The sequence below is a fragment of the Egretta garzetta genome, unplaced genomic scaffold (assembly GCF_000687185.1).
Source record: "Egretta garzetta isolate BGI_Z169 unplaced genomic scaffold, ASM68718v1 scaffold46, whole genome shotgun sequence".
Classification (NCBI taxonomy): Eukaryota; Metazoa; Chordata; class Aves; order Pelecaniformes; family Ardeidae; genus Egretta; species Egretta garzetta.
Window position 1 is genome coordinate 8,386,743 of NW_009260268.1, and position 25,483 is coordinate 8,412,225.

A 25,483-nucleotide genomic window follows, 5' to 3' on the forward strand; every position below is an offset into this window, starting at 1 on the left:
TGACACAATACAACAGCAAGGGTGATTAAAAGAAAAAATGGAAATACTATCTATGTCAGCTAGATAAGGATTCTCTTTAAAATAGTTAAACTTTGCCAGTGATGGCAAAAAGTTGTTCCAAAGAGATGTTTCATAAATAACTTACCAGACCATTTTTTACTAGAAATAGTATTTAACTGTAGAGAGAAAATCAGTTAAAAAAACTTGATGTAAATAGCTTTCTACTTTATTGCCTGGCAATCCCATGTACTCAGGGTGCTAACCATCTGCATAATCCCCCATGGCAAAATGGATAAAGTAAAAACAAAGAAATGTGCTCTTCAGGGGAGGAATTATCACGCAGCCGGTTACCAATTAAGAGGCAGTTACAAACATATTAGAGTCCAGCAGAACTGAGTTTGACTGACAGGACAGTTTGCCTTATAAAGACCGTATTGCAGTTTAGCCTGAAAGTCTTTGCAGTTCACTAGTTAAAACTTTTTTTTTTTTTGCACAAAATTGTATTTTATAGGGTCTATAAGGACTTAACTATAAATGTCACCATGATATAAAACCACAGAATTATCACTGGTTTAAATTAATGTTGTATGTTGTTATCTGAAGGGAAACTGAAACCCTTTAAATCAATTCTTTTTGATGTTTGTTACTTTGAATGCTTACTCTCTGAAGTTGGTTTAAATCCTTAAGGAACATGACAAACAGATGCACGGTCATGTACTGAAGAAAGGAAGGTTCTGATCTAGTTTCTCCCACTTTGCCATAAATCATTTGGACAGAAACAACGTAAATATTGGAAGACGTTAAGTGTGGTTTCACATCAGATCCTTTGGCAGAGAAATATTTCTCTGCCATTACCAAACACAGTTTAAAAAGTCTCTGCTCTTTGCTGCCCCTAGCTAGTCAATCCTATCCTCTAGTGTAGGATTTCCTTCTTAATTGTATAAATTCAGTGGTTTTAGTCAAGCTGCATTTTAGAGAACAAATTAAATTACCTAGGTAAACAATTTAAACTCTGTGGTTTTGTTATTTTCTATTTTTTTTCTTTGGTAAGTCATAGAATCATAGAATCATAGAATCACTTTGGTTGGAAAAGACCTTTAAGATCATCGAGTCCAACCTTTAACCTAACCCTGCCATCCCACCACTAAACCATGTCCCTAAGCACCTCATCTATCCTTCTTTTAAATACCTCCAAGGATGGGGACTCGACCACCTCCCTGGGCAGCCCATTCCAGAGCCTGACAACCCTTTCGGTGAAGAAGTTTTTCCTAATATCTAACCTAAACCTGCCCTGGCGCAGCTTCAAACCATTCCCCCTCATCCTATCATCTGTTACCAGGGAGAAGAGGCCGACCCCCACCTCACTACAGCCTCCTTTCAGGTAGCTGTAGAGGGCGATCAGGTCTCCCCTCAGCCTCCTCTTCTCCAGACTAAACAACCCCAGTTCCCTCAGCCATTCCTCGTATGACTTGTGCTCCAGACCCCTCACCAGCTTGGTTGCTCTCCTCTGGACATGCTCCAGCAATGCAACATCCTTCTTGTAGTGAGGGGCCCAAAACTGAACACAGTCAGATCATTTGAGTGATGGGTTGTCTAGAGGAAGAACCAATGTAAGTTTTTTCTTTGCTGAGAAGAAGATAATGCAAAACTGCATTCTGAGAGAAGATAAAACACTATTCCTTTCATTGTTGTTAGATGGGCTTGGAGAAGCTGAAAATGCAGCCTTACATAATTGAAACCAGTGCTAGGAAATATTCAACATATGGCTTTTTTATTAGTTCTGAGGCCATGTCTTTCTGGTTTTGCTTTCTTCATTAATTTTATTTTTGCAACTGAATAAATAAAAAACCTCTGAAACATTTTCAGTATAATTTTTGATGTTTTTAATTATCTTTAAAGTTCTGAGGACAACTTCTATCTTTATTATTATCACCTTAACACCTACCTTTGAGCTTATTTTGTCCTTTAAATTCTTGAGACTTGTCATTCCCATCAGTAATCTTTGTCAATAAGAGTCACAAAGCTACTTCCCTATATCAAATAGTATATGAAAGTCTGTTACTGAGAGGGAAGGTTCTGACTGAGGAGGCTTGGCACGATTAGCTCTGAGAATGCAGATTAGCTGACAGATTTTTGTTGTTGTTGTTGTGTTTGGCTGGTTTTTTAGTGTTAAAAGCAGCTTAACAAAATTAGAATTGAATATATGACGAACTAGTAAATTCTTTTCATTACCTTTTAGAATCAAATGGGAAGATACATTGATATAATTGCAATATTAAGAGTAGGAATTTTATTAATTTTAATATTTATTAAAATGAGAATTAGTAGACTGAACAGTATCTTTGATTAGTTCAATATCAGCTAATTTCTCATGACAAATTTTTTTTGTTTCAATTGCCAGATTGAGTTTAAGGATAAAATGCTTAAAGTCACATTGGTTTTTAATGAGCATAAAGCTCTGGAATCCTGGAAGGGCTGACAAGATTCAAGGAAGAAAGAAGTTATTAGACAGGTGTCTAAGGGCCCTAAAGAACTTAGTGAAAAAGTTCACTGTTAAATATTTTAATTTATCGCAGTGTTGCATATACAGCTTTCAGAGTACATTTGGACAACTTTTGCAAAATTTTCATATATTCAAACACTTTGACAGTTCTAAACCAAAAACTTTATTCTTTAGAGGAAGCATTCTGTGACACGCATGAACCAAGTCAAAATTTTGTTTATTAATTTTGTTCAAAAGTCAGAGCTCAAAACACAAACCAGAACTTTTTTCACTGCTCTTTAGGATAAATGGGGGAGAAAAAAATTAGAGCCTTAAGTTTCATAACTAAGGTGCACTAGAAATATTTTACAGAGATTTTACTAAGGTTATAGAAGAATACTAATAACGTTATAATTGAAACTTTAGTATAATTTTTTTCTGACAATTGTAATATTCTGATACAGAATTTCCTGCAACTGTTTGATCATCCCTTTACATTTAGTAGAGCTTGACTAGTTGCCAGAAACACAACAAAAAATATTAAACCCACTATTCTTAATTTTTTGGTATGACTGCATATTCATTGCTTTCCTTATGCAGAAGTATGAGAAGTACTCAAACACTAATGCAACTGTGAGTGAGATATTTTTGGAAGTTTAACACTGTTGGTAAGGAAACAAACCATTTTTAATTTCCCATATTGCTCTGTGATCTTGAAGTTAATAGAAATTCAGTCTTTAGAACTTTACTGATTAGTTCTGCAGGTTGCACAAGTGATCCAGGTCCATGGCATTTCTCATGCTGTTTTAATCTAAATGTCACCTGTGGAAAACTGCAAAGTCACAGAAGTATATTTGTTGTAGCCTCTGTCAGTGGAGGCAAATTTTCTTTGCTATTTTAATATCTGCAGTGGAAAAGTGTTTAGTATGGAAAAGCTAGCCAGTTGCTGAAACAGAAGTAGCTGGAGAGTAGAAAAGAAAGACCCTGAAGGGGCATCTTTCCCTGAACCATAATCCTCTCTACAGAATTGTATTTCCTCAATTTTGACCTTCAGAACACGGCTGGTGACTTTTTTTAGTCTGTGATTGGCAAGTCTCAAAGCAAGTTTTCTAACAGAAAGGCAATTTATTGAACCACCAAGTCATGTCCTACAATAAAGGTGGAGATGAATATCTCCTTTCTGCAGTTGACAAGTTTTAGAGGAGACATGAAACAAATTCTGGGCTCACATATTGGCCAAGTTTGTGTCATACTAATGGCAAAGCTTCTTACTAAATGTTTTGCAAGGTTAAAGAGTGTACAACAGCAAAACCTGAGGTAATATTTTGCAAGGTCGCTTCCTAGCTGTTGGTATGTCAGAATTAAAAGTGAATGCGTGATGTGTAGCGTATGTTTGGTTTTCTAATCCTGAAACACTCTCTTCTACTTGTGTTCAAGATAATGTAGTTTTTCTATTGATTCTTCTTAACTTATGGTGATAAAAGTTATATACTTTATAAAAAAAATCAGATATATACATTATCAAAAAATAACAATTCAAATGAAGATCTTTTAGTCGTTCTGCCTGTAGAACTGGAAGTCTGTTCTGGCTTGTGTATTAGCTGTTTGTATACCTATTCAAAAATTGAGGAGACAGTGCCAAGCAAATAGGTATGAGGCCTCTGAATTCCTTCTTATGTGAACAATCTTTGTTAACAGAGGATTTTATTATTGTCTCTCAGTATGAGATAACCACAGTCTCCTCCCTCACGTGGGAAGAAAAGTTGCCAGCTGATGTTGCATCCCCATGGAAATTCAGAGCAGCCCTAATCATAGGATCAGGAATGGTGTGTAGTAGAGAAAGGAGGAGGAAGAAGAGGTTTTACAGGTGCAATATCACCTAGGGAAGCCTAATGACCAAGAAGAGAAAAAGATAAAAAATAATGAGACTGATCCTTTCTAATGAAAAGATAGGAGACTTCCTAGACCCAAATATTTATGGTCCTGAAAGGACGACAGTAACTGCCTGCAAGGAGTATGGAAAGGTGTAAGTCATGGTTCCATAATTAAAACAGAAGAGTTAAAAATTAGCTTCTCCTGCTCTTTTAAAGCCAGACTGTGTGGAAAGTTATCTGACTCTTCTAGCTAGACAGCCCAAAGTGAATTTTCTCAATAACACCAGATATTACTTTCATGAAAGAAATGCTGCAAAGACATTTATGGACTGAATTCCTGTGCTTAACAGCTGATAAAATGCATACTGAGACCTTTGCCATAACTGTTGAAGTCCTTAGTGCTGGGCTATCATGATCAAGATGTTTTTTTAAAATTTAGAGAAGTATACTTTTTATGATAAGCATTACCAAAGATAATCAGTAGATTATCTGTAATTCCTGTAATTGCTGTTCTTATTCTCATTCTTTATGATGCCTTGATCAAAGCCTCATTATACCTCATGCTAAACATCCATGGAATTGACAGTGCTTGCATCAAGCAAGTGCAATAATGTAGCCTGAAAGCATCAAACAATTGATATAATAAGCAACAGGTGCATGCAGGGGAAGGCTCAGTAAAGTAACCATAATAATATCCCTTCTTCCCAGTAGGATGTTTCAGAGTTCATTTGAGATATGTGTGCTTCTGGTTATTTAATACAGGAACAGTAGAGAGATCCAGCAATGCAGAAAGCATCGCCAAGGTAATTGGGATCCAGCAGCGAGATTCTTCTTGAAGGAAGACTTACCAAGAAATATCAGCATTGTAAAAACTAAGATAGCTATGTGAAGAAACAAAAGATACAGATAACCATTTCTGACTTTCGATCTTGAAGCTGTTGCTAATACTAGTGGCATCGTCTAATCATATAGGATGCCACCATCTTAGCTTTCTATAAAAGAATAATTTTAATATTCACCTAAAATAAAGATTCTAACTAAACATGTTTAAAATTAATGACTGGTCTTGCCTTACTTTTGTCTTATGTTTTTCTTTAACATATTAATTTTAATAGGCACTACATAGACTTTAATATTTTCATTAATAGCAAGTCTTTGATGCTTTGTCAGGGCTATAGTATTAATTCCAAATTTCTGCTACAATTTATGTATTTCTGAAATTCTATTTTGTACCTTAACCTTTGTTTAGAATTTGTTTATCCTTCTTCAGCTTTAGAATTTGAAAAGTTCTGTCATAGAAATCATAGTGAAATAAAAACTAGTAATGGAAATATTATTTCTATATGGTCATTTGCTGGATGTCTGCAAGGTGCCACGAAAGTGGAACCCAGAGCCTATTGATATGCTGGCAAGTTGACATTTTTCAGAACTTTTATGTTAGATTTACCATAGAATTAAGTAAATATGATGGAATATCTTTATTTTGGTTATTTTTTCATTTTATCATTTTTTCACTTACCAGTATGTAAAACTGATATATATTTCCTGTTACGCATCAAGTGAACAGGGGTTGATGTGCTTTTCTCTGTCATAGACATCTCAGGAACTAAGAATCTGGTAAAAGATTTACATATATGCAGGTTATCAGATCACGGACTATAACAAGTTGTTTTGTTTTGTTTTTCTCTCCACTAAAGTCTAAAGTAAATGCAATGCAAATTCTGTAAAGAAATGCTCTCTCAATAGAAAATGGTGGGAAAATACCTTTAAATGTGTGAATATACTTTGATTTCTATAAATTTTCCTGTAATGTCTTCAATCTCATCCTGGAGTTGGTGGTATATTTCAAGTTTTAGGACTTCAAGTTAAAAAGGCATGAGAAACACTCTCCTGTTTCAGTGTAACGGTATATCATAACACCTGCACACAAACAGGAACTGAAAGACTGCTTTCCAAGAATTCTAATAGCATAATGGACTGCTAGATTACTGCTGGGATTAACTTCAATGACAAAAATTAATTCAATAACTGATGTACCCCCACCACAAGAAATGGTGGTTTGAAAGGAAGGAAGTACAATGATTCCACCCTTAATGTTTTGGCTTCAGATTTTAAGACTTGCATTTGTTTTCCACGTTTGTCCTAATTAAAGTTTTCTTGGGGGCTTTGCAGCTCAGTAATATACAATTTTACTTGCTGTGTATGTAGCTTAATGACTAAGGAGTGAGCTTTGGGTGTTTAACAAGCTTCCTCCAAGTACATTTATAGTCTTGTTTTATTTTTAGTTAGGATGTTTATATCTAAAGTAATTTGAAATTTTGTTTGATGATTAAATCAATTCCAGAAAAGTCATATCTTTGGTCTGCTAATTAAAAGTCACATCTTTTGTCTGCTATTTAAATATCTGCTTCTGCTTTACCACTAAGTTTTTCTATGCATGATTGAATTCTGACATAATAAAAATTCCATGATGCATTATATGAGGAAGCAAAACAAGGAGGTTATTTCTATCTGGAGGCTATAGCCATGATCACTGTGCAGCTTTACCGGTGCATGTGTCTCTCCAGAGTGCTGGGTATGATTCTTGTTGGCTGCACCTGTATTAGTTTGGTAGGTATAACTAGGTTTGGGTTCAGATTTGCTGTGTCATGAAGCTGGATGATATCTGTGATTGCATTAGCATATAAGGTGGCTGATGTGGAAACAGAGCAAAGGCTGCGAACTGAGATGACATCCTTTGATGAACAAGACTTATCTAGAAAGTATGTTTCTTGAACCTTGTCAATAACCTCAAGTCTGATATTTCTTTTAGTATCAACTAGGGTGGTGGTGGGGTTTTTTTTTCCAACTATCTCCTTGTGATTTGTTTACCTGTCTTCAACAACTTTATATTTCTTTGGTGAGTTAAGTAAGGTATTTGTCCTTCCCTAATTTGGGAAAATAGTTTGTATCTCACTGAAAATGTGGCTCTACATCAATATTTGGGGTATTTTTACCAAATCTACTCATTTTACCAGCGCGTTATATAAAAAAGGCTTGCATTTGATGATAATTATATGTAAATTGGTCTTGCCATGGACAAATGAAATACATTGACCTAATAGTTTACTTGAATACTTTTTCAAACCTCCCTAATGTGCAAACTGGTGTGAAGAAAATACTAATTTTCAATAACATTTGGTCAAATAATAATTATTAGGGATTGAATTGTGACTCTCAGGTTATAAAGGACAATTGGGCAGGGAAAAAAGAACACTTAAATGTAATGTGAAACTTTATTTTGGGAATGTGTGACTATAGAAAACAGGTAAAGTATCTAATTTAATTGGATCAATACCTAATATTAACTCTTCTCATCTCAGAATTGTCCAGGCATAACTTGGACAATAAAATATTCACCCTATTTGAAGAACCCATATGTTGGGGACTCTACTGTCCTGACACCTTGGAAAAGTTCTTGGGAACATTCTTGGAAATATTGAGTATTGGTAAATATTGATAAATAAGAATATTGGAAATATTCTTGGAAAGAATATCTTGGGAATATTTCGATGAGGAATGTTTTTCTGTAATTTGTATTTTGACAGTCCCATGCTCTTCCAAGCTTCTGACAGTTTTAACAGACTTCAACCTTCTTAAGTACTCAAAGGCTCAGCAATTGCTGGCCTTTATAGGTCTGTTTTTTTCCAAACCTTTCCCTATTCAAATTTCTTCATGTTAGTTTAGTGCTAATAATAAAGTTAATGATAGCAAGCTTGACTCTAAGACTTCTAGCCTTATGGATGTGTGTTTTCTTAGTCCCTGGAGCTTTTACTTCCACCTCCATTATTACCTCCTCATTTGCAAAGAAGGTTGCTGAGAAACATGCTGATGTTCTGGTTCTGGACAATGGGTAAACAGCTAAGGAATGCTCTCTCCATCCCCACATGGCTTCTTTGCTCTGTTTTCTACCCTTCTCGACTGACACTGTGTCCTTCATATTCTTCTTCCAAACTTTTTACATTTGATTCCTCCAAGGCAGTCTTCATGCTTGTTATCCCTCATTTGCCTGAGCTGCAGTTGTCCATGTAGTTATTGCAAAACTACTCAGTTGCTTTTTTGACTCCCTTGGGCTGCTGGACTGACCAGAGGACTGAGTATTTTCTGTTTCTTTCAGTTCCCGTTTTGTTGCTATGGTGTGGTCAACTAGCTCATGCACTGTTGGTACTTCTGTTTGGGTCATTGACCAGACACGGTTGATCAACCTGTTCACTGTCACCCACAGTATGAGCCTCTAAAAGCAGCAGAGAAACTGTGATGCTATGTAACAGCAGGGAAACACATTCCATGTTTTTGTTAAAGTCTTTGAATGCATAGCCACTGTGTGGTTCGACATGGGGAATGCCATGGTGAGTTTGTCCGCAAACCAAAGTCTAACATCGATGTACTTATTTAATGCAAAAGTGCCTTGAAATTGCAATAGCCATTCTGAATCACTAGTTAAGAAATGCTAGTTACTTTATCAAGGTAGGTTTGTTCAAAGAGCATTGTAAGGAAATGCCCTGCCACAACTCTATTAGCTGCCCATGCTGGGGATGGGCTCAAATAACAGAGTAATATATGTATGCCAACAGATAGAGTTGGCAGATCTACAATCCTGCCTACTTATTGTATTACGTGTATTATTTATCGACATTACGTGGAGAGGTCCAGAAACCTGAAGTGATGTACTTGCCCAAGCACAGGAATCAAATCATAAGAGAGCTAGTGCTTGCACTATAAGCTATGTTATACATATGTCTGGGACTCTATTTAATTATACAGTGTACCATCTTACCTACAGTAAACTAATGTTGTAATAAACTAACTGGAATTTAATTGCTCCATTTCAACTGTTTCTAATTTAAAGGGTGCCTTGCCTTTTTGAAATCTTCAAAACTGAGCTAGTTAGCTGGGATTGCCTATTTGAATGGTGTACAAAAAGCATGAAATTTATCCAAAATATGGTAAAAATAATTGAACCTTCTTTTAAAAATGAGAGTTTTGTTATGATTGCTCATGCAGAATATTTTTTACTAAAATGACTTTATAGAGCAATCTAGTGGTCTTTCATGTACTTACAGTAATCTGCTCGTCTAATTCTAAAAATAAAAGTTGATATTTATTAGTACTGCACTGTGAGATTTACTCAGAAAAAAAATAAATAAACCCACCCAAAACTTTTCCCCAAAATTTCCATTGTATTTATAACTGGATTCAGATTCAAGAAAGCTTTTTGAAAACTTCCCCTAAATTAATTGTTTATTTTTCCCTTTATGAATCCCAGCTGCAAACCTGTTTCAGATAAGAAGTGAGTATAGTAGCATCGTGTTCATCTGGTTTGCCTTTAATACACTACATCTTGAAGATGTAATATTTTAGGGTTTATAACGGGAGTCATCTCATACAGTATCATGGCCATCAGCTGGTTCTTGGGGTCCTCATATCTGTCAGGGCTGACTGCTTCCTAAGGGGTAAGGGGAGCCAAGCAGGACAAACCTGACACAAGGGGTTCAAACGGGTCTGGAATGAAATACCCTCCCCAGGGGTGGGGAAGGCCCCATGGAGTTTGGGCAGGGCCAGTAAGGGCTGGTGGTGCCTTCATGGCCTTGAGAGTATCCCTCTACAGTATTTTAGTTATTAGTATATTGTTATTATTAAAAGCTCTATGTAGCTGTAAGAATGTTCTTACTATATTGCTTTTTGTTATCTACAGCATAACTTTTGAAATGGCATTACAAATCATTTACTACCTCTTTTCTGAAGCCCACATTTACATAGCAGTGCAGAAATAGAAAGTTCAAGTGTTCTGTTAATGAGGTGTATATATAGCTTACTACGCTTCATATTTTTTTTAAGAAATTATTAACGAATTAGTAACATCAAAGACATTTCTGTGTCAATGTGATGTAAAGGATTATACTTCAGTACAGAATTTAAATCAGGAGAAATTATATTTGAGGTAAAAGTTTCTTACTCTGATGGATGTGATTCATTAAGGATTGGGGAAAACTGCAGAAAGCTGTGTTCCCCAAATAAAATCTTTTACCTCAGATGTTTTAATTTACGTTTAGCTTAAAAAAAATAGACCTTTTCAGGACATGAGATTCAGTATTTTATCTTGTACAGCTGAAAAAAGTTCCCTATTAAGATAACTGAGTTCAGAAATAATTTCCAGAAAAATTAAAACTGATGTAATCTCACTATCTGAAATCTCTTTTTGGTTTTTCCATGTGTTTGCAAAGCAAGCTTCTAATTGTCCTGTAAATGGGCACTATAGCTAAAGGAAAGCAACTTGCTGTGCATGAAGAATACTTACAAAATTGTCCCATGAACAGTATGACTTGTTCCATTTAAAGATTTTTCACTAGCTTTGCAGTATATGTGAAACTATTCCTGTAAATGTTTAACAAATACAGGTAATCTCAGCAAATTTATATGGCACATTAACTTCTATGCTTAAATCAGCACACATTCTTGTAGTTCAAGTTAGAATTATAAGGAGTGGGAAAGAAGCCATGGTTGTATGTATGTTATGCAAAATGAGGAAACAGGAGAGCAAGATCTGAATTTCCATGAAAGAAAGGGGGAGGAAAAAGGTCATATGTCCAGTTACAATTTTTTTGCATGTGCTTTTTATGGGGAAGATTTCATAATAAAGATTTCAGATTGCTCCTAGATCAAATAATGCTGTTAATCTGAACGTGGCCTCAGTTTCCCATACCTCAGGAAACTCCCTGTTCAAGTGTCTGGAACTGCAAGTTCAGGCAGCTTCTGAACTCAGGGGGCTGGGGCTTCAAGTATGGCATGGCCTTTTCCAGGGGTAGAAAGTTTGGGATGGGCAAGAGAGACCTGCCTTTTTATTTCTTTTTCTCATGCATTCAGATTAACTGTGTTAAGAAATAATAATAGGTGATGAAGAACTTCTTCAAGGATGTTCCTTGGAGTTGCTCATGATAAATTTTACACTGCATGTGTATGATTATATTCTAAATACGGAGCACATCTGTTCCTGATATTCATAACACTGAGCTACAGAAATATAGAGAACTAATCTTATAGCACTACATTACTTTGTTACGTGTAAGGGAATATGTTCTTTATGTTCACCTCTAAATGGAAGATCTGGTATTCAGCTGTATAATGTCAGCAACAGAAGTAACAGATCTTTGCCCCTTTTTTCATGTGTGTGTTTTTGTCAGGTATAACCTGAACCTTTTTTCATTAAGTAAATATACAAAAATTACTAATACAGCAATCTACATTTTTTTTATACTTTATCAGCTGTTGGGTGACATCAGCCTAGAAAATTATATCAAGAAAGTAACTATGCATGTTCCTAGGCTTGTCTGACTTCAGAATAAATCTTCTTTGCTTCCAAATACTTCCACAGTATTTAGAGAACTTAACCATCTGATTTTTTTTCTATTCTTTGTGTTTATATATTCATCAACTTTTTTTTTTTATTCCCAATATCCAGGAAAACAGTGTGATGACATTTCTAACTCCCTTCTGACAACCAAATGTAAAGTATTTTGTGGATTATCAAGTCTATTAAATTGCAAGCTGAAGTTAACATCAAAAGAGTAGCAGATCTGGTGACCCAGAGATAAAATTATCCAACATTTTTATGCTGTAATATATGTTAATTCATATTCACGTGACTGACGCTTATCTCACTCTTACAGATCTATACTCATCTTACAGATCTATAATTCCATTGATTTCAGCTAAGTCTTCTCCGAGTTGCTAACTCCTCTGAGTAGACTAACTTTGAATACCTTGAACCTCTGTCTTTAGGCAATTCCTGTGGAAAACAGAGGTGCAAATAAACAGTGTAAACAAAATACTGGACTGCTTAAATTGATAGGAGTTTTGCCACTGGCTTTTCTTTGGTCCAGAATTTAAGCTTGCAGCTCTATATTTGACATCCAGGAACTAAGAAATATAGATTTAAGTACTTAACTTCTTCATCCCTCTTTTTATCTTTTAAATAAGACAAGGAAAGGAGAAGAAAGGAGGTTTGGCTCACCTAATTTTTCATTATCCTGTACTTGAGAATTTGATACCCAAGGTCTTAATTTATGATTAGAGCCTGAGCACAAGAAACCTGAGAGGCAGATTTTAGCCTGAGAATCTTGTTAAGTATTTTCCTAAGGTGAAAGGAAAGAAACCTTCAGATCAGAGTATGAATGGTATTTGGAAGTGTAAGGTACCAAACTCTTAGCTGAGCAGGCTAAAATAGGCACAACAGTACCCTCCCTTGCTAAGGGTGAGATTATTCCAACTGAGAAGACTTTTCTCCAAATACTGACTAAGCAAAAGTGAAAAAGGCTCCTTAGAATTATACTTTGGTCATGCAGCTCTCTATCAGGACAACCTCCTTTCTCAGAGCAGCAGTTTCCTGGACTAATGATCTTCAAAGGACCATAAGGAAAGTGGAAATCAAATCAAGTGTTGAGAAAAAGGTCCTTAGCAGCTGCTTTTGTTGCCAGAAGCTCCCTTGATTGCATCACATGTTTAGCTCAAACCAGTCATGCTGAACACAGTGTCTCACTGATAATTATAGCTTTTTATCTAGAAAGATGGACAAGCCAAACAGCGACTTTCATCTGCCAGATTCCATGATGCAGAGCTAATTGGCAGGATGTTAGAGAGGTCATAGCATGGTCCGGTGAGAGATGAAGCACACCTGAACTCTCAGAAATTAGCTCAGAATAATTTCAGACTTTCCAGGGAACTGAGTATAATTTAAAGTTAATAATCACAGTGAAAACAACTAGGAAGAGTGTTTCTTGCAGAGGAAAGACTTGGATTCAAAGGAAAGGACTGTAAGGAATGAAAAAAATAAGTGCAAACTTAATGCATCATTCACGTAAAAATAAGTCTGCTAAAAATAACTCTTTAACTCTTTTCATTGTTGTCTTAAGAACCTTTCAAGAATAGGAAGAACCAGTATATTGTGACACACATACCCAAGTCATCTATCTAACCTAATATGCTCAATCCAGGAATAACTAATAATGGATTCTCAGGGAAGAATCTAAGAATAAAACAAGTATATAATAATTCTCAGAAATACTTTCCTAACCCTTAGTTGTTCCTACCTAAGGCACTTCTCCAGCTGTTTCTGTGAGGTGTCTTACTGGTGTTGGATAAACTTGCCTAAGCATAGGTAAGTGCTAACAAACTGCCAGAAGCATTAAGGTACCCATGGTTTCACTGCAAGCTGCAGGGGAAGAACAATGTGGTAGCAGGATTCCATGGTGGAAAGTGCCTCTCTGCAGCAGCAGCCACCACCCTAGTTTTGCCTCCCATCCCCTCATGCACTCACATCTCTCCAATGAAAGCATGATCGGTAAACTCTTGAGTTTTTTTAGGCTGGGTCTCTCTCGGCTCACTCTTGAAGCTCTTCCACTTTCCTGTGCATCTGTCCTTCCCCTGGAGGAGTGGATCTGTCTCCTCATTCTTCAAGAAGCAAAATTCGATCCTATCTCTATTTCTGAGATTCCTTAAGCTGGATTTGGACACAGCATATGCCTATGAACATATATGTAAAGATTCCTCAAAAGCTTAAACCTACTAGGATGCTGATAGCAATGTAGTCATGCTGCAAACTGACTCCAGAAATGTTAAGACCGTACTTAACATCATAAACTGTTTGTCTTTGCACTACATCGGCTTGATCACTAATAGTACCTGTCAGGGTTATCTGTTATATGACCTCACTTTCCAGTGCTCTTTTTATTTGCTTTTTGAGAATAATGATACCTTTTACTTTCAAATAAATCCATGGCTGTGTTTGTAAAGTTTTAGTAAGTGCAATCCAAATATTATAGGTTGTACAGATTAATAGAATAATGTAGCTTAGTATTAGGTAGTTAGAAAAATAAATGTTTGCAATATATGGAAAAGGCTAACAAAACTGGTTTGTGTTAAGGCTTTTTGAATTTGTAACTTGGTAATACCCTCAGGAAATAAAGCCCGATTTATATAAACTAAATTCAACTCTGATTTCTAAAGCAGGGATTCTGTGCACAAAGGTTTTAAACCTAAAATAGTATTCTTTTTAATCTTTTATATAAAAATTTGACTTGTAAAATACTTTCTGAAATTATTAAAAAGGCTATTATATTTGAAACAACTCCCCTCAGCATGCATGTTTATATTTAGTTCTAGTTTAATTCTACCTCAATTTTTTGTTCTCTCATTTATTGTCTTATACATGTTTCCCAGGATAGCCCACTGGTCTTACAGTCTGACAGAAATGTAACAGTGAATGCAAGAAATCACATGGGACAATTAACTGGACAACTGACAGTAGGTGAGTGTTCTTTATTGGCTGTTATGTGCATCAGTTTAGCTTTATGAGTAGGTTTCATTAATTAACATTGAAGATAAAATATTGCCAAATAGGCAGAAAAGAATGTTGTCACCATATGCAAAGAAAAAACAGTGCATACAATGGATCATGCATACAATGGAGCGTGATTCAGCATTAGCTGAAGGCAGAGAAAGTAGAAATGCCTCAAAATATTTAAAACCTAGCTTAATGAAAAATATTATTTCTGAGACAGCTGTAACAATAAAAAATAAAAAAAAACCTCAGCAAAACTTGTTTCAACAATTTCAGTGGGAAAATAACAATCATTTTCTTTCAAGTTCTGTCAGTCTTCCATTACTTCAGTGGGAATTGGTTTGTCCCCATTACTCTTGCAATGTATTTGTAACAGCATATATTGAAAACACTTGGAGTAACAGAATGTAAAAAACCAGAACAAAACAAAAAATCCAAATGCTTTCCTAGTCACTACAAAATTTAAATGGAAAGTGATCACATTGCCAGTCATTCATGAAAATGGGCCTGATATTTTGCAAACGATACAATATAGCAAATCAACGTTCCAGATGAAATGGAAATAAAAAATCCTGTACTTATCTGTTCCATCTTTCATGTATTTTTCCCTGCTTTAATTAAGTTTACTTTATTATACTGCATTTTTGGTACAAATCACACTTATTGTATTAGTAAATATGAAGTAATATTTTTTTTATAATCTCAGTACTGGAAGAGTACTGAAGATATTTTCAGTATATTTTCAGTACTAGAAGAGTACTGAAGATATTCATTCCTTTTTAAGAATATTGGCCAAAAAATTCAGTACAGAGTAATGTTCTAGATCTGTTAGAAAACAATATATATTGACTAGAAATGGGATGACATATATAGAAGTATATATGTGTAAAATCTCGTGTATATATACATTTGATAAGACACCCCTTACACTCCACGTCTTTTTTTTTTTTTTCCACTTTACTTTTGGATTAAGCTGTGTTTTATCCACTCTTTTTCCTCGTGTGTCGAGGATATGCTCACAAACAGTTTTAAATTAAATTCTAATTGTAATCTACATTGAGCTTTCATACTGGCTGGAGACAGTGGCTTCAAGTTGTAAAAAAATTTTGGCAAGTGCATACGAGTGACACACCATCTGCACTGATTTCCCTGAATGACCACATTAAATGAGTGTGCAAAGGTAACCAGACATGCTTGCAGATACAGATGAGGAAAATTAAGCTAACACCTGTTCTAGCCATATTGTACTTGCCCAGTGTGTTTATGGAACACAGTTCTGTTTCATCTAGTAGCTGTATTATTAAAACCTTCCATTTCAGCTAGTAATTGCTAAAAGGTGAGTTGCCCATGGCAAACGTTCACATTGGCTGAAATAGATACAATATTCTGATTGCTGACACCATTCCTGTTAAGTGAATCCAGCACTGAAAATGTATGTGGTTTTATTGAGACTGACCTACTTAAAGGCATCACACGAGAGGTTAATATTCTAAAAACATAAAGGCCTGAAGAAAACATGTTCTTATGTTACCATCATTAGAGTGAACACATGTAAGTTTCCTGAAGTGCAGCTGGTGCAGAGTGTCTGGAGGATGGAAGTTTGCTAAATTGCAATATTTATATTATTTCTTATTTTTTATCTTCCTCCTCTTTTTCATAATGGCTATATGGCCTTTATTCTTTCCTATATATATAAAAATCTGCTTCTTTATTTTTTACAAATGTCTCTTACAGTATTGAATAAATATTAAAAATGTCTTTATTTTCTTATTTATTTTTTAGTATTTCTTACTTAGTATAGGTACTCAGAACTACCAGTACAATCAGTAAAAGCCTGAACATTCTACTGTTGGAAAGCAAAGAAATTTACAGGCACCTAAAAGTCAAATCCTGCCTTCCCGTCCAAAATTTTTGTTGTGTAAGGTAGAGCAGATAAAGACAAATTGTTGACTCTCATGTAGGTAAAAAGCACAGAAACAGCTGCTGAGAGAAGGGGAGGGAGACTTTCTTATATCAGGCTTGTTGACATCAGAAAACATTTTTTCCAGTTATCTGTAAATATGCTCTGGAAAGTCCCTGCCTTCTTCAAAAATACTCTTTGTCCCTTCAGTGGTGCTGCATGCTGAAGCAGCTGTATGTGTGTCTGCCCAGTAAAAGGGATGAAAATAAACAGCAGAGGAAGCATTGAGGAGAAATATTTTTAAACTATAGAAAAAGTAAATTATTAAGCCTTGGGGAAAAATTATCTAGTTAACAACTTCGAAATGTTCTTATCTGTTAACTGCTTTAAAATGCTTAATAATAATAATAGACTACATATGTGCATGGCAGGAGCATTCTGAAAACAAAGAAGGATGCCTGCACATTCAGGTAGATGATAATGCACTTCCTATATATGTGCTATCATTCACATTTTATCTGTATTTCACAGGACATAAGTGATGTTACAAGGCCATAAATAGGCTGGTATCTTGGTTTTGAGGTTCAAATCACTGTCATTGTTCAAGTCAAGTTTTAGGACAACCCAAAATTTTTCCTGTGGTATTTGGAATTGTGCCATGCAAGACTAAGAAGGCCTTAAGAGCATCTAATTAAAACTGTTAATAGAAGATATATTAGCGTAAAGAAGTGGGGTTGGGGCTGGGAGGAAGAAGGCTAATGGTCACCCAGGGAGAGGGAAAAATTCCAATGAAATTCTTGATAACAGGTACTCAGTTCTGTGAGTGACTATGGAAGACAAAATATTTCTGTAAAGTGCATCCTTAAGATATCTTGGAACACATCCTTAATCTAGAAGGAGTGAAGGAAAAGTATATTTTAAAAAAAGACATCCAAGAATATTGAATGATTCAGTGGTTAGATATCTAAATTGTGTAAAGCTAAGTCATGGCTCCAGGTCTTAAAATACCACGGTTGCATCCAGTATCGGAGTACAATGTATATATACTGCCACTGAAAACTGAGAGGAGAGAAAGTCGCAGGTGTAGCAATGCTTTCTGTCGGGATCTATACCAATTGGGCTAGAAATGTTGTTTTACGCTTCAGACTCTTTGTGACATATGGTCATGAAACTGCAAAGTTTGTGCCTGGATCTCCAAAAGGACTCCACAGCCTTCAGTTTTTAGACATGCCTTTTAAGACCAACAGAGCAGATGTAGCACAGACAAAAGGATATCTTCAGAACAAAGATGTAAAGATGATCATTCATTGATTTTTGTATCTAAGCTAGACAAGGAAAAGTAATCACATCTCTCCCCTTCCAACCCTTACTTAGCAATACCCTTTGCATTATGCATTCTACTGAATTACCTTGACACAACCTTTTCTCTCTGTTTAGTCAATGTTTACATAGTTTAAAGCTATATGTAAAAAAGATCTACAAATTTTCTGCCAGTCTTAGAAATGCACTACAGTTGCTCACCTCAAGCTGGAAGTCTGTTGTCTCCATGCTGTCTGCACAGATCATACATACCTCTGCCTGGTTTTGTGGAGAATATTAGGCTGACAAGTGCTAAAGGGATAAAAATTAAATATGGCTGAAAGGAGACATCTGAAGCCCACATGTGTACTTACCATAACATCATCAGATTTGATTATTACTTTGCCAACTTTCTCATTTTTTCATGAGGTGTTTCTTTTTTTTTTTTTTTTCCTTGCTGCAATAATTACTTCTGCCATGTATTTCTGCCATTGTTTGACCCCTTTCCATTATTAAAGATCCCTGGGAATATCTGAAATCTTTTTAGAATATGAGGTACAGATAAATGTGCACTTAATTTTTGCTAAGTTTTGGGCTTTTTAAGACAGAATCATAACTCCTAGAGAGGTCCAGAGCTGTGCAAGTCACAGCTCCTGAACCTGTAGCTCTACTCACTGAGACGTCTACAGCCATGTGAACTGAGGAAAATTATTTGAATACCAATGAAAGTTACATCACACTTTTGCAATTACTTTTTTAAAATAGTAGGCAGATGTATAATTTTCTGTTACAGCACCAGTAAAGGCTGATAACAGTAGCAAAAGATATAGCTATTCAAATAACTTGTCAAACTTAATGACACTTTCCATCCATTTACCACAGAATTGTTATGTATTCAAATTTTTTTTTTCTCTTAAAAATGTGCTGGCTTACTTGCTATGTTCCACCAAAAGTACATGGGGTATTGTACAGAAATTATTGGACATTAGAAACTACAGGTATGTAACCTTGTGGGAGTGGAAATAGTCCCCTTCATCATTCTTAACTGTATCAGATATGCCAGTCACTTGTGCCTACATCTGCTGACACCTTACCAAGTAACACATCCTGATACCTCTTCACTTCTGAGGTGATCAAGGCTACTCATTACCTAAATGATGCTTGTGATGTTCCCATTATGAATACCTCAATCAATTTTATTGTAGTTTAGTCTAGATATCAAAGAAGATCTGAAGCAAGAGACAACATTTCAAGCATTCTTGCTTTTGGAATTACTTGTGGTAGAACTTGTAGTAATATGTGTGCTCATGTGGCTCTAAATCTTTAATATCTATTGTCAGACATTTACTTATTTAAGATTATTCTGAACTTGAAATAAGTAAATGGAAGGCAATGGAAGTAAAAACATGCTTAAGTAACAATGGTTGAGAAATGCTTCTATATTTTTTTAATCTTGTTTGCATACAGAGTAGCCTCAAATGTAAGGGCTTTTCTCCTAAGTGTTGCAGGGAGAGGGTAGTTTCAGAGCAGTCATACACATATACTCTTTCCTCACGGTAAGAAAAGGGAACAAAAGGGCTCAACTCCTCTCTTATCTGTGTGGTTGTTCTTGTATTGTCAATAGTAGGGTGCTGGGGAGAGAAGGGATGATGTTGTTCTACAGTCCCTCGTTAGCTGCTTCTACCCTTCAACTGGGCAAATATGAATCAGAACTTAATTGTCAGGAACATGTAAAATAAAGCCTTTTTCTTTTCCCTTACAGGGAGATTTGCTTACCTGTAGTCCCAAACTACAGTGAAATTTCAAAAATCTCTATATTAAATAGTCTCCAAGTCTAATTTTCATATTAAAGCAATTGCTCTTGTAACCACTGTGGTACAGTGCAAAAAACCCAGTTTTGGTCCTTAAAACCACTCTAATGTGTGGAAATCAGAAATGCAGAAAATTGATTTCTACCATATTTAGATGAATTAATAGCCCAACTTTTGCAGTGATGTACAAACAGGATATTTAATATTGAACCGCGGACTGATTATGTAATAGCTTAAAATCTTCTTTTGGGGCACTTTACTATTAATCAGGCCCATTGCATCATAGCAAAGGTTTCTAATTTATAGTTAATTCAATCCCTCTTCTTTTTCTAAACAAAAAAAATGAACACAAAATCTATAACTTCTGTGCTAAATTACTTGCATCGCTTACATTTTTCCAGTGGTTTTGCACTTTAAGTGGAATTTTCTGTTGAAAATTACCTTGCTGTCTAATGTTTTCCCTTGTTTTAAGTCAGTTGCTTGTCAATTCAGAGAATATTTAAATAACTTACACCGCAAAATATTACACGTGCTGAGTATACAAATTTTACAGTATAACATTTCTTACCGATGTTTCACAGCCAGCTAAACACTTTTTCCAAGTATAGGAATATAAACAGTTTATCAGGAGGTGAAAGTACAGCTCATCTGCCAGTCTGTTGTACAAATCCATTGTCAGATCTTTTAAACAGAGGTAAGTGTGAGATAACTTGCCCTCTCTAACTACAGGTTAGCTACCTTGTGCTTAGCTGCAGAGTTAAAGGACTTCTTTCAGCTTCAGGAATCACTGCAGAAAGTATGACGGAGCGGTGCCTGAGAGGCCATATGGCTTTACGTCTCCTCCTGGCAAAGCAAGCGAGATGAGCCAAGAGGCAGTCAGAAAGTGAGCCATGTTGCTCATAACAGTTGAAATGTCCAGCTGGAATCTGAGTCTCATCCCTTCTCATAATTTACAGTGCAATGTGACGTTGCCTCTGTTTCTGTCTGTCTAGTCCCTGGAAAAGTTTTTTTACAAACCATCTGTGCTATAACAGGTTTTGTAATAGGAGCTCACATAAAATATATTCAGATATGCTCTTAATGACTTTGGCTAAGCTATCATGAGAATCTACTCCCATTAATTAATTATCTTGAAATGCAGTATTAGGAAAATGTGAAACTCTGAAGCCTGGTCAAAACTTCAGCCTCTTTGCCAGCACTTTGATGGGTGTGCCAAAGTAGCCTTTTGGAAATTAACATTATTTATTTGAAATTCATCCATATTTCTCCTGCAATTCTCTGTTTAAGTCATCTTCCTATGATAGAAAGCCTCTTGACTTGTTTGTTTTGATTCAGCATCAAGAGGCAGTAGTAGGTAGTGGGCTAGTAAAAAACAGTTGCAAACAACTCTTTTCTAGTTTTTACTTCTATTTCACTTGTAAATTAGTTGCATCATTCTCTGTGCTAATCTGCATATGTACATTTGACATTCAGCAATGGTGAACTTAGGCTCTTGTGACTAGCCCTTGCATTAACTAACGCATCCATTACATAATTCACTCAGAAATCTATTAAATATACGTGGTATCAGCAACCATTTGCAATCTACTTAGTGCTTGGGTGACAAGATCTCTTTGAAAGAGGGAGATACTTTACACAGTACTTCAGATTGCTTTTAATCATTTAGGTGCATTTTCAATTTTTAAGCAATATCTTTCATATCTTCGTGATACTCTTATAATATGTTATGTGCAGACATAACACTACATTGCTGTTTAATATTTGAAATACCCTAGGGTGTAAAATATATCTTGTATCTCCTTTATGAATTGCCATATGAAAACCATGCTATAAAAATAAAGAGTAGTAAGCTATTTCTCTGTTACTTATCGGGACCAAGTGGTAATTCTTTCTGGTAGGTATGTCCATTATTTAACCTGAAATGTCCTTCCTGAAATACAAGAGCATATCATGTCAGTTGATATGTCAAGAATTAAAAATTCGCCCCTGAATAAACACAAATGCAAGCAGCAGTAGGTCAATAATTGAATCCTGTGTGGTCTCTGCATCATTATTTCAGGGGTGAGAGTGTTTGTTCTAAACAGCATAGCAAAGAAGGTCTATGCTGTGAATAGAAGATTCCTTGCTTCGTGCTTTATCATCCTCACTAGCATGTTATATATAATCTGCTTTGAATCTTAAAAGTAATCACTTTTTGTTGAATTATTTAAACACTACATCAGTACTTCCAGAGCTGGGGCCCCTCTCTATGAGCTCAGGAAGACTGTTTCTACCTCAGATACAAGGTACAGTTCATGTTAGTTCATATCTGAAGTTGTATTGATCTAAGGTGGAGAGCACCTTTTGCTGTCTCTAAACAAAAAGAAAAACATACTTTGTACTTTTATAACTAGTCTGATACGTCTCTCTATAATATTTGTAGCATAGACATAGGTTATTTTCTCTCTCTTTTTCCAAGTTCCATTATCTGTGTTTGGAAGGAATTTCGAGGTCCAGCACCTGTTTTTCAATGTGTTTTTCTTTCCATAATCTAGAGCCCGTTTAGAAAGGACAAGCACGTGGAGGGAGAGATGCCTTTTCAAAGTCAGAATAGGCATTCTTAAGCTTGGACTTTAGAAATCCTTGAAGGTGTATGCGGCTACAGGGCAGTGTGCTTTCTTTTTTCTTCTGTAACTGCTTCAATTTTCTTGTATATATTCACTATAAATCTTAATTTTTGTTGAGCTGCTGTTATGAAATTGGACGTTTTTTTCTTTTATACATGAAAAAGGTGTGAATCTGCATCAGAGGAAGTTCACATTGGACTTTAGGAAAAGGTTCTTCACTGAGAGAGTGGTCGGTCACTGGAACATGATCTCCCAGGGAAGCGGTCACAGCACCAAGCCTGTAAGAGACTAAGGAGTGTCTGGACAATGCCCTCAGTCATCTGGTTTAGTTTTGGGTAGTCGTGTGAGGAGCAAGGAGTTGGACTCGATGAATCTTATGGGTCCCTTCCAACTTGGGATATTCTATGATTCTGCGATTCTTTTGAAGGGGTATAGAATAAATCCATGGAGGGGAAGAAGAGGGACAAGTGGCAAGCCTTCCTTGGGTATCCGATGGAAGCCAGGCTTCAAGTGAAGCCTCAGGTCCCTGCTGCTGACAGTCGGTGCTGGCAGGAATAGCCGGGCACACAGAGGACTGGATGCATTCTGCCTTCCAGCAGGATAACCTTTGGAAAAGCAGCAGCCACAGGCCTCTCTTCTCATAATTATCTATACCCACTGTCACTTTAGAGATGGTGGGAAAAGGATGAAAGGGAACACTAAATCAGTGTTTTCCAGGCAGTGATTGTGGAGGGATAGCAAGAGTGCAGTGGTGACCCTGTGCAGAGGGGTGTCTGATACACTAGGTATGAGCCTCAGCTCAGTGCCTTAATAGTTCCTCTCAATGCTAACTTTGACTCCAGAGCATCTGTAGCAAGACTGGACATAAGCTGAAATAGATTTCAATTATCAACAGCCATTTTGCTGCAGTCCTCTGCTTACTTTTCTCCTTTATAAGCTTTTTATTTTACCTCATTGTATTTTAAATGCAAGTCTGGATGTTTCCACTGTTTCTAGAAAATTGGCACTGAAAACTAGGATAGAGGATATTCTGTTTCAATTTGCAAATATTTTATCCTCAGTATTAAAATATATTAATTTTTTTACCCTGTACCATACCAGAGGTAAAGTCTGAGTGGGAAGAGGTCATTAGTGGGTTACATAGTGGTACAGAAGTGTTAGTGTTTAAACATTAATCCATTGCCATCTGTCCTGCTGTTGTTACCCACACGCTGTTGGCCAATACAGACAGCATAACTACTACCCAAATGTTCAGAGCAGGGAAGGAGAAGTGATTTGCATCTGTAGGAGAGAGATCCCAAAAGTCAAAGAAGTAGACAGTATTCAGAGGTATTTAATTAGATTTTAAGGGATACAGTATGCAACCTCAAAAGATGGTTCTAAGTTCTTTGTCTTTAGCTTTATCAACTGCTAATACTAAATTTAGCTGCAAAAACAGGCACTGTGCATGCATTGTGACATTCACAAGGCTGCTGCTGGGTGCTAAGCATTATTAAATTACCTACAGCATCTGGACCTTTAGCAAGTCCCTGACAGGACATTAAGATTTTATTTTTACCCCTTCTTTCCCCTGATGTTCAGACAACTCATTAATATTGGTAAGAATATATTATTCTAATAGGAGTGGCTTGGTGAAGGACAAAATAAGGGCAAATAAATGAGAAGCCTTTTTTTAACTTAATTGCCTTTTAAAACTTAATTAAATATAAAAGCATGATAAAAGAGAGAAAGAAAAGAGCAGTGACATCTTTCTGATGTTCTCTTTTACTTCAGAGCTACAGAGAACACTTGGAAGAAGAAACTCAACAGCATGTTGCTGCTGTTAAAGATGTTGAATGGCAGCAAAGATATTTATCAAAAATACGGGTGAGAAGTAATTTGATTGTAGACTTAGAGTCTTTATTCAGCTAAGTTATCTTTAAAAAGTCTGAGTTCTATCAGTTAGCTTACTGAGCTGGCTATGGGAAATTCACCTGTTTCTGTATGTGAGATTTTTGCAAGTAGATATTTAGGCTTGGAAACACTCGCCTGTTTGTCCATTAAAATTATTTGTCCATACAAGATCATGAACATCTTAGATCACAAGTTCTAGTTCATATCCATTAGATGACTGATATTAAAAAATAAATAAAAACTTTCAGTTTTCTAGAATTTGATCTCACATGTCTTTATCAGAAATTGCATCTCACTGTCATTACAATTATTGACTGTTTTTAAAAACACTAAGGTCAGTTTACTTTCTATTTATTGCACAGCTTTGAGTTCTATAAAAATATGCAGTTCCCAAGTTAACTTCAATGTGTAACACTGAAACATTAATAACACATTGGAAAATACCACTTAGTATCCAGACTAGAACATAGCTTGCTTGTTGTGCTTATTTATCAAAATAATTATGTTTGTCTTTTAATTATTTTGCCTCCATTCAGAACAGTATGGAGTTTAAAATTCCGTATTTTCCCAATACTAGGGATGTTTAATTCTGCCATTTGTAGATAGGCAAAGCTGTTTTGATGTAATTTATCTCAATCGTGTACAAGACATTTAAAGGTATATTTAATATGTATTTTAAAAATTTCTATAATACATAAATATATATCTGAAAATACCTTCTTTTTCCTTAGGTTATTCTTAGGATGATAAATATTGCAGTTGCAGCTGAATTATGAACAGATGGCACTGAATTAATGATTAGCTGAATATTTAAAATTTTTGACTACATTTCTTCCTGTGAAGAAAATCGTTCCATAAATCTGAAATTAATTAGTCACTGGGAGTAGTTATCGCTCACTGAATCACTAACATCAGTTATAGATCAAAATAATAACAGAGTGAGCATTTTTTCCAAATCAAAATTAAGGAATGTGTTGCCTTTAAAATGAGTTATTTCAACATTAGGGTCCCAAAACTTCAGGAATTTCCTTTTGTGATGTTTTGAATGGATGTTTTGTTTGGAGAAGCTGCTTTGTGCTTTTCTCTCACATGTATTACCAACGCACCTGGACTCTTTGCCACCTTAAAGTTGTCAGACACTAAAAGCTTCCTACCCATTTTGCTTCTGGAATGGAGAAAGTGGTTTCCTATTATGGAAGAGGATGATGGGGATGGTTCTGACACTCACCTGCCTTTTAAGCAG

At 35.8% G+C, this 25,483-nt stretch overlaps 1 protein-coding gene across 2 annotated transcripts in view; it reads left to right on the forward strand.

Annotated features, from left to right (window-relative positions):
- SGCZ (sarcoglycan zeta) overlaps positions 1–25,483 on the forward strand; it is a 216,193-nt gene that overhangs the window by 128,614 nt on the left and 62,096 nt on the right. For both annotated transcript variants that reach the window (XM_009642435.2, XM_035897793.1), the window contains one exon: positions 14,611–14,698. In XM_009642435.2, the coding sequence (XP_009640730.1) occupies positions 14,611–14,698 (88 nt within the window). The remainder of the gene's footprint in view (positions 1–14,610; positions 14,699–25,483) is intronic.